This window comes from Xenia sp. Carnegie-2017, unplaced genomic scaffold, assembly GCF_021976095.1.
Source record: "Xenia sp. Carnegie-2017 unplaced genomic scaffold, XeniaSp_v1 HiC_scaffold_58, whole genome shotgun sequence".
NCBI classification, from domain to species: domain Eukaryota; kingdom Metazoa; phylum Cnidaria; class Anthozoa; order Malacalcyonacea; family Xeniidae; genus Xenia; species Xenia sp. Carnegie-2017.
Genome location: NW_025813524.1, coordinates 541,640 through 557,819, shown reverse-complemented (window position 1 = coordinate 557,819; position 16,180 = coordinate 541,640). Strand labels below are relative to the sequence as shown.

Sequence of the window (16,180 nt, the reverse complement as noted above, 5' to 3'; positions counted from 1 at the left end):
AAAGTCATTTTTCGTTTCCGTCAGTTTATGCTTGTTTCCATGACCTTAAATATTGATAAGCATTTGATCATTGAGGTTATTGATACTTTATGGAATTTCATGTAATGATTTTGCCTAAAACAGTCAAAATTTATTGTTCAATATGGCTTTTCGCGGAATAAAATGTGGTAAATTTGGATAATTTTGAATGCGCTTTGTCTTAGGGAACGTGCCTATTCACATTTGCAGCTGTGATGAGACGTTACGTGCGTTTGCTTTTATTTAACTGTAATAATATTTTAAAATTAAATATTATAAAAAGCAATAAGTTTTGTTGATGTTTGGTTATGAAATTACACATTATAAACTTTCATGAATTCTGATTGGTCAGTATAGCTAACATAGAAGGCAGAACAAGTTATATAACACATTTGTTGAGTATTTCACTTACAGAGCACCAAAAAACAAAATTCTTTTTGGTATTTGCAAAGCGAAATACATAAATATACAGACCACTTCAAAACGTATAGTAAGTCAATCATATCTATAATATTTTTATCATGGAAATTTTCTTTGTGTTGAATATTGCAATATGCACATTTGGTATTTTTGGAAATACTCTTGTGATCGCTTCAATATTAAAACAAAAGATTCTGTTAAAGAAGAACTACTACTTTCTAGTCTTACATCTCGCGAGATGTGACGCATTTTCATCGATCTTACATTTAATATATATCTTGCTTATCATATTAAAAATTAACTCATTTCGGTTGGCTTGCTCAAGAGACAGCTTAGATGTTTTTCAAATAATTGGAGTATCTATGATGTTGATCATTTCAGTTCTACGTTATCGTGCCATAGTTCATCCATTGAAACCTTCCTTCAGTCGATGAAAGATAAAAATCGTTTGTGGATTAGCATGCATCATGAGCTTCATTACGACGGTTGGAATAATAATTTTCAAGTGCGTCGAGGATCCTGAACGTCGTTATTACATTTACGAAATTTTTGTGTTTTTTTCATGTGTCTACATTTTCCCAATAATCTTCATGACAGTGACTTACTCCATAATCGCTCGAGCATTGATGAAACAAAGAAAAGCACTACGAACACTCTCTAATCCTTCACATTCTGAAGTACAATCCTCCACCAGCTCAAGTCTTAGAAGATATATTCGAAGTTTGAAAACATTTTATGTTTGTGCACTAACGGTTCTTTGTTTTTCTGTTGGTCATATTTATAATATGACAGCTTGGTTGCAGTGGTACTATAAAGCAGAAACTAACTTGATACATTTATTTGTTAGTATTTGTCTTAAGATTCTGGGGTCACACGCTGTCAATCCATTAATCTATGGAATATTTGACAGACAAGTGCTGTCTTTTTGGAAGTGCTGTACAAGAAGATTTAAGCAAATGCAGATAACAAAACGTTTTTAATCACTTGCATGTTTCCTGTTCTAATCTAATAGTGGAGATGTTTAAAAATTTTAATGTCTTGAAACAAGAATTACACCTTTTACAAATTTAATAATAGAATTAAGAAGAAGGAAGACCTCTGAAGCGTTCTTTAAAAATTTAATTGCTTTGAATAACACAACACGCAAACTAACCAAAATAACTTAAAGTTATTTGCCAAATACCTTAAGCAATATGTACGTGCACACTAGAACCCAAATAAGTAATGACACTCGTCATAATTTTTCTAGAAAATAACAAAAGTTTTCTTCATTATGATACTGTTTTTCAATTTTTTCTTCTGTAAAATGTTGGAAAAGTGTTGATGCATGTTCTTTTAAAGATTCTAGAGAGAAATGTAAAGAGAGAAAGATATAAGTAAGTTATTAATAAATAGAAACTAAAATGGCTTCGCATTCAGAAAAAAGCAAATTAAAATAAATTAGTGTCCATTTCCACTTTTAAAAACAATGCTTGTCTCCTATAAAATGACCACTGTTTGAAATATCTTGTATAAAATATAAAAGCGGTTAACAATAATGTCGAAAAAAAGATAAACATGTAGGTAGACGTAAAGGTAGAACAAAGGTAGATATGAGTGTGATAGAGACAAGTTAGAATATTTACAATTAGAAAATGGTGTTAAAATGTTTAATTTGTTTGTTAAGATCGGTTTTTGTTTGAATATGTGTAAAGCTTCATTAAGTTTTAGAGAAAATTGAGTGTTGGCGGTGTCTAGGAAAGTGAAACATGAGCGAGCGTATTTGGAGTGTTTAAAACAATAAGTTAGAACTAATAAGAAAGAGCAGATGCGTAAACTTATAATGCTATAATTTAAAACAATTTACTTGAACAACTTAGGAACTAATAAACAGTTTTTCATGGCATTTGGAAAGTGTAATATAGAAAAAATGAAAAAGCTAGAAATTCCCGTAGGAAAGTCATTTTTCGTTTCCGTCAGTTTATGCTTGTTTCCATGACCTTAAATATTGACAAGCATTTGATCATTGAGGTTATTGTTACTTTATGGAATTTCATGTAATGACTTTGCCTAAAACAGTCAAAATTTATTGTTCAATATGGCTTTTCGTCAAATAAAATGTGGCAAATTTGGATACTTTTGAATGCGCTTCGTCTTAGGGAACGTGCCTATTCACATTTGCAGCTGTGATGAGACATTACGTGCGTTTGCTTTTATTTAACTGTAATAATATTTTAAAATTAAATATTATAAAAAGCATTAAGTTTTGTTGATGATTGGTTATGTAATCACACATTATAAACTTTCATGAATTCTGATTGGTCAGTATAGCTAACATAGAAGGGAGAACAAGTTATATAACACATATGTTGAGTATTTCACTTACAGAGCACAAAAAACCAAATTCTTTTTGGTATTTGCAAAGCGAAATACATAAATATACAGACCACTTCAAAACGTATAGTGAGTCAATCATATCTATCATATTTTTATCATGGAACTTTTCTTTGTGTTGAATATTGCAAGATGCACATTATGGTATTTTTGCAAATACTCTTGTGATCGCTTCAATATTAAAACAAAAGATTCTGTTAAAGAAAAACTATTACTTTCTCGTCTTACATCTCGTGATATGTGACGCATTTGTATTAATAAACTTATCTTTTTCTAAAATTTTGGATGTCAATTTAAAAATTAACTCATTTTGTTTGGACTGCTCAATAGACGGCATAAATATTTTTTTAAAATAAGTGGAGTATCTTTGATGTTAATCATTTCAGTTCTACGTTATCGTGCGATTGTCCATCCATTGAAACCTTCCTTCAGTCGACGAAAGATAAAAATCGTTTGTGGCTCAGCGTACATCATTGGTTTGGTTGTGACATTTGGAATAAATTTCAAAAGTGCATTATGAATCCTTAAGATCGTTATTTCATTTACAAATTTCTTGCGTTTTATTTATGTTTCTTCATTTTCCCAATAATCTTCATGACTTTAACTTACTCCATAATTGCTCAAGCATTGATCAAACAAAGAAAAGCACTTAGAGCTTTCTCCAATGCAAAACAGTCTCATCTACAATGCTCCACCATCTCAAGTCTTTACAGATACAAATAGAATGTTAAAGTTTTGTTTGTCTGTACGTTTTTTGTTTTGCAGTCTGTTGTATTTATTTGTATACAGTTTTTTTGTATTAGATATGTACTAAAGAAAGAAGCATAGTCAATGTAAATGTTGGTTCTGTTCTTGGTATTTTGGGGTCGCACGTTGTCAATCCAATAATCTATGGAATATTTGACAGACAAATGTTTTTCTTTTGAACAAGTGGTGCACAAAAAGACAAATTTTAATCAATCCAGAAAACTACATGTTTGCTCTTTAATTACTTACGCATGTTTCTTTATCGGGTGTAAAAGGATATATTTATCTTAAATATAATGATTTGTTTAAAGTAATGTTCTTTTAGAGTGTAAATTAAATTTAATTTTTGTTGTCGTGTGATTGTAACTGAAACCTTTCTTTAATCAAATAAATTGCATTAAGTATATTTAGAAATTCATCATTAGTTTGCCAACCAAACTTTGAATGAATATTGTAGATTAAATTTCAGATTCTTGAAGTGTATATAAAAAAGTAAAAACTTTGTAGTTTTAAGTAAAGAGTTATAGCTATGTTTGCTTAATGAATTTAGAGCCACAAAATACAATTATTGCAAAAAAATAATTTTTCTGTGTGCAGCAGCTTTATTGTACACCAACAATATTTAGCTTTCCCAAAATATATTTAATGTGTCATCACCAATCTACCACATCTTGAAATGATTAATGAATAATTTTGCCCAATAAAGTTCTTATCAATAGACCAAACTAATTGCTGCTTCTTGTCCAATAAAATACCACAAATAAAATTAGTTTTGAATGTATTTCGCTTTAAGATCGTCCTCATTAAACATAGCTTGTGCATGATGGGACGTTGTATTTAATCAGTGCATCTTCACTCAAAACTTAGAAACTGTTTGTTTTTTTATAATTTGAGAAGTTACCTTCAACAATATATTGTTTTGAACACCATCAATGGTTGCCAATATTCAAATCAGTGAACTCAAAATTTAGTAAAATTGTTGTCAACGGAAGAGCATCTCATCAATTATACTCTCTCCAAACATGCTATTACAAATCAAACGCATGACTTCAGAGATATTAGTGATGATATATTCCCTTAATCCTCGTGAGGTTTAGTAAAACTCCTTCGGTTCCCGCTTATCACAATGATCTTTGCTAATAAATAAACGATGAACATGCAACTGAGCAGCAACTATAAATTGAAACATTTATTAAAAAAATGGTATTGTAACGCTGTCGAAGGAAGTGTATAAGCTAGTTATAGCTTTAGATAAAAAGTCTTAGTTGGTCAAAGTTAGATGTAAATAAAATGCTATTACATTTTCATCTTTCTGTCTATCTATAATTTTCACTTGAATTTTTAAAAGAAAGTGTGCAGTTATAATGTGAAATGTTCCACACGTAAAAAAACTAGAAAATAATAAAAAGGACAACTTTTATGCAGCTAACACTGAATTATGATAGTTTAGCTAGTTGCAGATTATACTTATCGTGTTAAGAATATTTTGTTAAAACAAGCGTAAGAAGTCTTATTGAGTCTGTATATTGAACTACATAAAGGACCTCTTTAAAAACATTATGTAATTCAAACACATAAAACCACTAAAACAAAAACATGCAAGTGATTGAAAGGGTAGTGTTTTGTTATTTGACCTAGCTCAAATTTGTCTCTTTGTATAGCACTTCCAAAAATACAACATCTTTATGTCAAGTATTTCATGGATTAGGGGATTGACTTTGTACGAGCAAAGAATTTTAAGAAAAGGAGCAATGTATATAATCTTTACGTTTTTCACTGGGGTAAAAAACAATGCACAAAACCTGTCATACAATATATCTGGCCTACTAAAAAACAATAAACAGTTATTGCACAAACGAAAATTTTTTTAAACTCTGTATAAATCTGGAACTGGTGAAAAGTTGTAAATGAGTGCGACTGTGTTGTGTTGAAGTAAGCTCTCAGGGCTTTCCCTTTTTTTGAACAATGCTCGAGCATTTCTGGAGTAGCTAAGTGAAAGAAAATATTATAATGAAAATGTAAAAACAAGTAAAATATGCAAACGATTCATAAATGTAATAATGACGTCGAAGATCCACAATGCGCTCATGAAATTTCATTCAAATTGTCGTAACAAACCAAAGATGAACGCTAAACCACAAACAATTTTTACCTTTCGTCGACTAAAGAATAGTTTCAATGGATTGTTGAACGCACGATGACGTCGAAACGAAATGATAAACATCATATGAGACTCCACTTGTTGTAAACAAAAAATAAATGTGATTTATATCAACGCAGTTAAAGAAAACTGTGACGCTTTTGAACTGCTAAAGAAATATACATAACAATGGCAGCACGTCACATATCGCAAGACGCAAGAAAAGAAAGTCATAGTTCTTTTTTTAATGAATCTTTTTTTTAATATTGACGCTATCACAAGTGTATTTCCAACAATACCAAATACTCATATTGCTATATGTCACACAGGGACAACTTTCATAATAATATACTTAATAATTTTGAGCTACTTAATGTATGGGAGAGCTCGATTTTCTTTATTTCATGTTTCAAATGGATTTCCAATGATGTCAAATACACATCTTGTCACAATGGAAAATATAAAAGCATCCATAACGATATCATTGATATAACTCATTTATACAAATTGTGACTATTAAATGTAGGTTTGAACAGATAAATCTTAAATTTTGAAAAGTTGTACTGTAAAGTTGTTTAACCAAATATCAAACAACTTCACTGCCGTTCAGTACTTCCTTTTCCATTGAATAAACAAAAATCCAATATAGCGTAGCATTACGGCTGTGCTAATATAAGCACGTCTTTAGGAATAGAACTCGTAAAAATTATTGGCCATTTTCTATGACAAAAACCCATATTAGATTCTGTTAAAATGAATTATTTTACCAAATTGAGAAAAGTACCATTAATTGTCAATAACTCCCATTTATTGAATGTTTGCTCATAGGAAAGGTCGTAGCTACAAACAAATACGCTACGGGAAGTTTTTTTCATGTTTGTGGATTTTTACAGGTTAGTAGAGTTCTGATAAGGATGTTGGTGTTGATGTTGTCTGACGTTTTGACAACCTTAGCGGTAGTCATCTTCAGAATCGAGCAAAAATTGAATGCAATAAACATTTTGTCGTCTGGAAAATTAATTAAGTCAAATAATTAAGAAAAATAATTAAGCCGAGTTGGAGTTCATTATAAAATGCATCAGGGTAAACGTGCGTGAAATCTTTTGCTCAATACTTTCATAGGGTGTATTTTATCCCCAATTCTGCATTTAATCTTCAATTCTGCGTTTTATAACCAATTCTGCGTTTTATTCTAAGCTAGTAGCAACCTACGTAGCAACGTAAGTAGCAAACTAAGTAGCAACGTAAGTAGCAACCTAAGTAGCAACTTAAGTAGCAACCTAAGTGACAACTTAAGTTGCAACGTTAGTCGCAAATTAAGTCACAACTTGAAAGGAAAAAATGGAGGAACGGTCCTTATGAGCCAACGTAAAATACATATATTTTCGAACTGCGAACGCCATAGATTTTACTTGGAAAAACAATTGCGTAAAACAAAGGAGAGGTTTTGACAAACTACTCGGTATGAATAAGTTTTTCATAGTAATAGTTTTGGCATTTTTCTTAACTAATGAAAGGAATATTGTGTATGACAGTACTGAGCAAATGTTTGATACACGTTAAGTGAAACAATTTAGTTCAAAAATCTAATTGATTTAAGAAAATCTTAAATGATTTAATGCATTTCATTCTTGGGAATTAACCTACATATTAGCATTTAGTACAGCTGCAGCGCGATCCACAGCTGGAATTAAAACATGCTGCAAACTTGTTTGGTATACGGATGCTGAAGAAATGCTGGAAAAGGAAACATTTCAAGACACCGGTAAGCAACGTAAGATTGTTTACTATTTAAAGTGTTCAGTGTTTTGTTTTAATTCAATACTTGAAGTGTGATGGTATATATTTTGTGAATGTTTTTACTCCTAACTTATGATTTAAGTAATGTTTATCCAGTCTTATTTGTTCTTTACTTAATCGCTTGCTAGACGAGACTAAGCAACCAATTCTTATCGAGATATGCATATCTTAAAACTCCTTGTTTCAACTGAGTTTACCTTCAAGAAATGGAGGATTTTTTCATGATATTTTTCTGAAATTATGAAGCAAATATTAAGGACAGAGCTTTATTAAATCAAATGCAGTGCAGGATTAATTAATGAACTCTTTGGTACATGTCGTACAATAAAAAATTCCTGTATTAAACACCTAGCCTAGACAGTTTAACAGATTATGGACAATCATGATGATGGTGTGTAAGGGTTTGCTTTATGCTAAAAGTTTTAAATGCTATCTGGTGTTTCTGTAAATGAATTGTTTGTTATAGTAAACAGGTTAGAACATCAAAATCAAGATAAAAACTACTTTGTTCAATAACTTACCAAATTATGCTCCTGCCTTGAAATATTTGCTCAAGAAAAGCTTATGATGAGAGGGCATAATGTAAAATTCAAAAGTTTGTCAAGTTGTTTGAACCTAGAAAAAATTAGTATAGGTAACTGTAATTTGTAAGGACGCAGGAGAATAGTAGTGCAAGAAGGTTAGCATTTTTGAGAATTAATAAGTTCTTCTTGACATACATTACACAAGGCCATAATATTATAAGTAATGACTGTACAATAACAATTATACAACATGCTAAATATCTTCACCTACATTTTAATTATTTAAACAGATTTGCCTTCATGCAGCAATAAAAAAAGTGTTATGTCAGAGAAACCAATGCACTTTAATTTAAGAAATCGTATTTTCAATGGGAAATTAATGTAGTTCTGTTCAGCAGTAGATCCATGGTTGTCAATGACAATCCAGTTTCTAATATCTTGGCTCAAAACAGAACCAGCAACATGATTATAGAATTTCTGAATTTCGTTCTTTTGCTCTCCTAGTTCAAGATATTTTCTTCATAAGTTCTCAGTAGATTTATCAGAATATCATAATACCTTATAAGACACCCAGAATCAATCCTACCAAAAAAAACTCAAAAAAATTACATACCTACTTATAATATATTTCCAGTCGACTTGAGTCGTAGGGGTAAGCTAACTTTTTCTAACTCGTTTTTGGACGTTTTAACTAAGATTTACATATCTATTTAAGAAAGAAAGTTGCACCAAGCTGTTTAAAAAATAGTCAAAAAAACACGAAATGCTAATGGAATATGCATTAAGCTTAACGACACATTGACAGTGTAAAGAATGGCGTTTGATATTTATTTCTAATATAGCTAAAGCATTACTTGACAAAATATACGTTATTTTACAGTAGATTTACCTCGTTTAAATGTGTGTGTTTATTTCACAAAAACCTGAAGCATTATTTTCAATATTTTGTTCTTACGGTATCGTGGTTGTTTTCGCTGGTTGTCATTAATATAAGCAGTAATAAAGATCCGGATTCGGGAGGGAGCGAATGTTAAACGTTTTTCTCAAAGTGGACGTTTTGACAACCAAAATCCGCCTTTCCCGCCATGTTTTTGACCACGGGATCCAGGCCCCTTTCCCCTCCAGGTCTTATAGAACTCAATGGCCGATACGATACCAAATACTCGATACTATCGATACCAGGGTCTCGAAGAAAAGTATCGATATTTGTATTTCGAATTTTAATATTTATGCGCTTGCGATTTTTAATGTTTTGGTCAGCGGATAAATCATGAAAAATACTGTATCCTTAAAAATGCTAATTTATATGCATTGAAATGAAATACACGAAACGCTACCTGAAGAAATCGAAACCAAATCTTACATCAGACACATGAGATTTTACCCCAGATACGCGTGTGTAGTGTTTCGAGATTCTCTCGCGGAGTAATAATTATTGAGTGCACTCGCATGTCTGGGGTAAAATCACGGTGTCAAACAAATTTTGCCAGTGCTTTTACGAATGAAGCACGACGTTGTGTGTGCCTGCACGGATTCACGTCCTTTAAATCCGTAAACATTTTGAGATTGTTGAACTTGAAGGTAAGTTTTTTAGTTTTTGAATGCTTTTTTAGTACGTGATTTTAATATGATTTGCCCCCGGACGTTTTTCAGTTCCTTTTTTAAACATGTTATAAATAATGGTAGACGGCCATTAAAAAATCTTCAAATTTGATAAAAATGTAGAAGCGTTAGAAATCCAAGGGAAGGTGACAGTGCTGACGCTAGTGCCATTTATACTGCTGTCAATACCAAGCGTCAGAGAAGTGCTGTTCGGGATTATTTCCAAAAGTTTGCAGACTCTGCAAAAACAACGGGAACATCGAAGTGCAGTATCTGTAATGAGAACATGGCAGCAACAGTTCAATTTATTCAAGGTAGCTTGGCTGATCGCAGACAAATGTAGTTATATAGTATAGAACTTTGTGTGTGAACTACTCAACGGTTTATTTTTTTTAGCATTTGAAGATGAAACATCAAGAGCAATACAAAGAAGCTGAAAGGAAAAGAAAATTATTTGAAGAAAACAATGCAAAGAAATGTATCAAAACAAAAAAACAAACAACACTCAATGACACTATGCTACATGGAAAATACTCCTCCACGTCAACAAGACGTAGGAAAATAGGCGAAGTTGTGCTGAAAATGATAACTACTGACCTTCAACCTCTATCTGTAGTAGAAGATGCGGGGTTTCGATCTTTACTACATTTAATGGATTCCCGATACCATCTTCCATCCAGAAAAACCATCACTCGAATGCTGCCTAAAATCTACTCCAAACGTGTGCAAGAAATTAAGCTGGAGCTTGATGAGATATATTATGTTGCCCTCACAAGTGACTTGTGGACATCAAGCTATCTCACCATTACTTGCCATTTTATTACTTCTTCATGATTCTGAAGTCACTGGTTCTTGAGACCTTGGAATTCCAATCGAGCCACACTGCTGAAAACATTGCTGCATCGTTTCTGAGGGTTGCCGAGTCATAGCAGATATCAAAGAAGATTGTTGCACTGGTAACAGATAATGTTGCCAATGTAGTTGCTGCCGTTAGAATAACTGGTTGGAATCATGTCAAATGCTCTGCACATACGTTGAACCTTGTAGTGTCGGAAGTATTCGAGACTAACCTGGTAAATGATATAAGGAAAAGATGCAGACAAATTGTGACATTTTTTCATCAGAGTACAAAAGCCACGGCCAAGTTGAAGGAGATTCATGCTCAAGCACAGGTTCCTGATCACAAACTCGTCCAGGAAGTAGACACACGATGGAACTTTACGTTTCATATGTTTGAACGCATGATCGAGCAGCATAAAGCCGTTAGGACAACACTTTGTCTTTTTAATTGCAATGATCTATGCCTCAATTAATCAAATATGGAATTGCTTAAAGCGGCAGTGGCTGTTTTAGAACCTTTTGAACATGCCACAACCGAGATATTAGCGGATCAATACATTTCAATCTCAAAGGATATACCTCTTGCTTAGTCCCTCCAGCATTTGACCTCGTCAAGTATCTACAAACATACAACTTTTGTTTCTGCGTTAAGTGCTCAACTGCTTTGCTTTTTTACAGGCGTTGAAAGTGTAAATTTTCTAGCCCTTTCGACTTTACTAGACCCCTGCATAAAGAAACTAGCCTTCATTAGTTTGGTAACTGCACGACAGGTGAAGCATTGGATTATGCATGAGATGAAACAGCATGTTCCTGCAGTACCCACTGATGCAGAAATAAGAGCACCAAATCCGGTGAAAGAAGATGTCGGATTATGGATCTTTTCGATAACAAAGTTGCAGATAAAGAAGTGCAAGCAAGTTCTACCATCGCTGTTGAGAAGGAATCTGGAAGATATTTTGATAATAAGATCCTACAAAGAGATGAAGATTCGCTGAAATGGTGGAAAGAAAATGAGAAGGTTAAATAGTTGAAATATTATTAAACAAAAAGAATGATTATATGAGAATGAATGTGATTATACTTATACATATCGGCAAGCGGGATGCTTGTAACAATCTATGTTTAACATCGTATTTTTAGACGTATTCCTGACGCACATCGCTTTCAATTTCATCGAAGAAGCCATTATCAATGAAATTGAAAGCGATGTGTGCCAGGAATACGTTTAAAAAGATATCGTGAAAAAAGTCATCTCATAAAAGTCATCTCATCTATTGTCAATCCTTTTGAAATTTACATCATGGCGGAAGGTTGTGCTCTCGAGTACAGCTTTCTTGGCGATATTCTTGGCCTATTTGGGCAATTTGCCTTCGCACAATGGCCTCATAGACTATTATTACCATCGTTCACAATCAAGAAAGAAATATATTTTTCAGTGCAAATGTAGACGTTGGTGCTACCGCTGTCGCTACACGTGGTAACGTTCGAAAATTTAGGTGCCCCCAGCGTTCAAAGTTCCTCTCGAGGCGTTTTAAATACTACTCAAATGCCTCCTGTGCTTTTAACCCAGCTATTTTCAAAATCCTACACAGTGGTGACGTTGAAATAAATCCCGGTTACGCACCTAAAGACACGATACAACCCCGAAGACAAAATCACACTTGGAAGTTGAAGGTATTCTACACAAACGCCAGGAGCATTGTCAACAAAGTTACCAAATTACAATTGCAACTGGCTAATAGTCAAGCAGATATCGTTGTTCTAACTGAGACGCATTTAGACTGTTCGATTTCAAGTGAGGAAGTTATTGGTAGCGATTATACTGTCTACCGGAAAGAACTCCCCGGCAATGGAGCTAGACATGGCGGTGGTGTTTTGATCGCGACGAAGAAAGACATAATCACCTCAACACGAGAAAACCAAGATCTACCTTCTGAGTTACTATTTCGTGATATAATCACGGACGGAGGGAAGAAATTAACAATTGGAACATTTTACAGACCGCCAAATAGTGACTTGAAGCCTCTGGAAGACCTTCGGTCATATCTTTCTTCGATTACAACTACAGATCTTGTCATTACTGGAGATTTTAACCTAAGCGAATTTGATTGGTCTATGAACCATCCTACTAAATCATCTGAGCATCACTACCTCCTGTCTGAAATAGTTCAAGACCATTTTTTGTATCAAATGGTTGACGAGCTTACTCGTGGAAACAACATATTAAACTTAGTACTAACGACTAACATCGACCTGATAAATAACTTGGAAGTCCGTGAATAATTCTCCGATCATACTTCAATAACATTCATCGTAAACACTCGCCCCTACCAACAACGGATCTCAACTTAAAAAAATTATGCATTCAACAAAGCAGACTGGAATCATCTAAGATCTTTGTTCAGTTATTCACCCAGGTACTTTACAATAGAACAACAAGACATAAATGCTAACTGGGAAGCATGAAAACACCTTTATTTTGCAGCGGTAAATGAAAGTATTCCCAAGTACCGGCATAGAAGAAAAAACATCGCTCCAAAAAAATCCAACAATGAAAATCACTGGGCCGCCTATCGTACTTTGAACAATTCTTTGAAAAAGAAATGCAACTCAGCCAAATGGAAACATCTTGAGGCACTCGCAGATAAATTGCAGGTTGAGAATAATTCCAAGCCCTTTTGAAACTACATGCGTTCAATAAGAAAGGGAACTAACGACCTATTATTCCTAAAAGACGGAAGTGTAGAAATCACTGGGGATCAGGAGATTGCACAACATATGAATGCATATTTTGCATCAGTATTTACACAAGAACAAAAGTATCTTCCGGAATTTGATCATGTTCTCAATGAAAAGTTGTGCAATGTATTATGTACACCTAGCGAGGTGGAAATACATCTGAAAAACCTAAACATACACAAATCCCCAGGTCCTGATAAATTATCGCCTCGTATCCTTAAAGAATGTGCCCTGTGCCTACGTCACTTTGTAACTTATTTAACATGTCGTTCCAATCCGGCTCACTACCCAACGACTGGAAAATTGCACACGTTATTCCAATTTATAAAAAGGGACCAAAATATAGAAAGGAAAACTATCACCAGGTCTCGCTAACATCTATTACCAGTAAAACGGCGGGGAAGGTTGTGAAATCGAGAGTTGTCTCATTTTGGACGGATCACCAACTACTAAACCCAAGCCAATTTAGATACCTGGAGGGCCAATCGACAGTGTCACAACTTTTAAGCTGTTATAATGACTGGTTTTTAACAAGAAATTTGTCTAAAGTGTCTGATGTAATATTTCTGGACCTATCAAAAGCGTTCGACAGTGTCCCTCATGAGCGCCTACTTTGAAAACTCAATACGTACGGGATAGACGGACAGCTGCATCTGTGGTTCAAGAACTTCTTAACCAATCGAAAACAAAGAGTTACGGCACGTTCATCGTTCTCGGATTGGTCACCAGTTACATCTGGTGTCCCTCGAGGCTCAGTACTGGGACCGGTTATGTTCCTAATTTATGTGAACAAAATACCTGGCATCATCACGTCTACTGCCAAAATATTTGCCGACGATACCAAAATCTACCGACATATAAATAATAGCGATGATTCTATTGCTTTACAGATTGATCTGACAACCCTCGACCTATGGGCGGATCGTTGGCAGATGAAATTTGATTCTACTAAATGTGAAGTCATGCGAATTACACATAACAGAGACAAAAAGTCCACGCGGCTCAATGTATCGAGTACAGTGTTGAGGAATGTATCTATAATTACAAAGAACTTGGAGTTATTATGACTAGTGATCTGAAATGGTCAAAACATGTTGAACAAATAGTTCACAAAGCAAATAAGGTTCCTGGCTTACTTAAACGCACAGTAGGCGGTAAAAACAAATATAATTTTTTAAACTTGTACAAAACCTTGGTTCGTCCAACCTTGGAATATGCCTGCCCGGTGTGGTCACCACACCTCATGAAAGACATCGATGAAATTGAGAAGATACAAAGAAGAGCCTCGCGAATTGCCTTAGGCCAAAAAAGACAATAGATGGCGTACACGGAGAGGTGTAAAATTCTTAAATGGAACTCTTTAGTACAAAGGAGAGATTTCCTTTCCTTAGTGGAATGTTATAAAACTGTATTCAATCTAAATTGATTGAATTTCAGCGACTATTTTGAACTTTGTAAAAACACTAAATCGAGATCTAACCACCCATATAAACTACAACTCAAACTCGCAAAACTGAACTGTTACAAAAATTCTTTCTTCGTCAGAATTATCAAACCCTGGAATAATCTTCCTGTCAATTTATTTAATTGAGCACAACCAAAACATTTTTTAAACACACAGGTTTTTTTAACCACTAAAATTTCAATATTTGTATATAATGTTAACAGATCGCTTTGTTAGCGAAAACAAAATCTATAACTAATGCTTCGTTTGCATTTTGAAATATGTACTTCCTAATACTTACACTTTATTACGATGTATGCCCAATTGATTTGTCTGAAAAGCTGCTGGCAATCCATTTGCTGTTGCTCACTGACTTTCAGTGAACGATCTTTCCTCAGCCACTTTTTGGAGCACTCGCATGATGCACTCAAACCTCAAAAGAAATTCGTTTAGATAAAATTCTCTTGCATTCCATCGAACTGTATTAAGAACTGTATTTAATTGAAAGAATTTTGAGGTTTTCATTCTTTTAAACCGATTAAAACAATTCGTGTACTTTATGAGAATTTTAAAGAGAACGTGCCGTTTTTCGAGAGAGTCAAAAAGAGTAATAACATCAATAGCAAGACAAGCTAAATCGGACAAGACGAGATTTAGCGTATGCGCATAAGCAGTGAACATAGATGATGTGGTTTCCGATTCTCTCTTTTACAATTGCCTACAAACCATTATAACATCCGCTCATACTGGATGCTCCGTTATACGGTTGGGCAACAAGCTTTTCAAATGAAACTCCATGCAATTGTAATATTGTTGTAATAGCAGTGTATAGTTCATGTGCAGTTGCTCCAATTGCTTTTTGACATGACAAAACGTGTTCAGAAGACTCGCCAGTTTCATTAACAAGCCTTATGCATATACTCAATTGCTCTGTATGAGTTATATAGGGCGTTGTATCAGCAATCAATGCCCATGCTTTGCAATTGCGTATTTTTTGTACAATTAAGGAAGATATTTCTTTAGCAATGATATTGATTAACTTATTTTGAATATCGTTGCTCAAAAACGTTAGCCATGAGCCACGTCCTTTGATTCCTTTTCCATCAGTTTTACCATCATCCTTTGTCGATTGCTTCACTTGGTGATCACGAACTTTCTCAAGATGCTCATTGATTGGTTGATCATACTCTGACAATAATTTATGCGTTTCCATAAAGTTTCCTGTATTAAGATAGAAATTTTTCAGTGCTTCACAGTGACCCTTAAAGGAAAGCCCTTGTCTTCCAAGAAACATAATAACATCTATCACACATTTCAAAACTGTTTTGTTTAAAACAAATTTCTTTTTACGTCTTTCAGACTCGATTTTCCCTGGTGATAAACTGATACAATATTGAGTTTTCTTGAAGGAAAAGAGCTTCTGCAACTTTTGCGTTTAGATGAGAATTGCATTTTTCATGCTCCATAATTCTAATATACTACTTTTTCATTTTGGAGAAACTAATGTTTGCAAAAGCTTTTCCTTGATTTGAC

General features: G+C 33.8%; 1 protein-coding gene, 1 long non-coding RNA gene and 1 pseudogene across 2 annotated transcripts; 2 read left to right on the top strand and 1 right to left on the bottom strand.

Moving 5' to 3' along the window:
- The first annotated feature begins 9,568 nt into the window (after positions 1-9,568).
- On the top strand, positions 9,569-10,088 carry LOC124456644. Its single transcript, XR_006952363.1, has 2 exons — positions 9,569-9,938; positions 10,021-10,088. It is a non-coding gene; the product is annotated as an uncharacterized LOC124456644 (long non-coding RNA).
- A 3,885-nt stretch (positions 10,089-13,973) lies between these two features.
- Positions 13,974-14,927, top strand: LOC124456641 (annotated as a pseudogene).
- A 438-nt stretch (positions 14,928-15,365) lies between these two features.
- Positions 15,366-15,941, bottom strand: LOC124456626. Its single transcript, XM_047007023.1, has one exon. It carries the CDS (start codon positions 15,939-15,941, stop codon positions 15,366-15,368), a length of 576 nt encoding a protein of 191 aa, XP_046862979.1.
- Between the last annotated feature and the right edge of the window lie 239 nt (positions 15,942-16,180).

Coding starts and splice junctions, on each gene's coding strand:
- LOC124456626 (XM_047007023.1), bottom strand. CDS start 15,941: ATGTTTCTTGGAAGACAAGGGCTTTCCTTTAAGGGTCACTGTGAAGCA.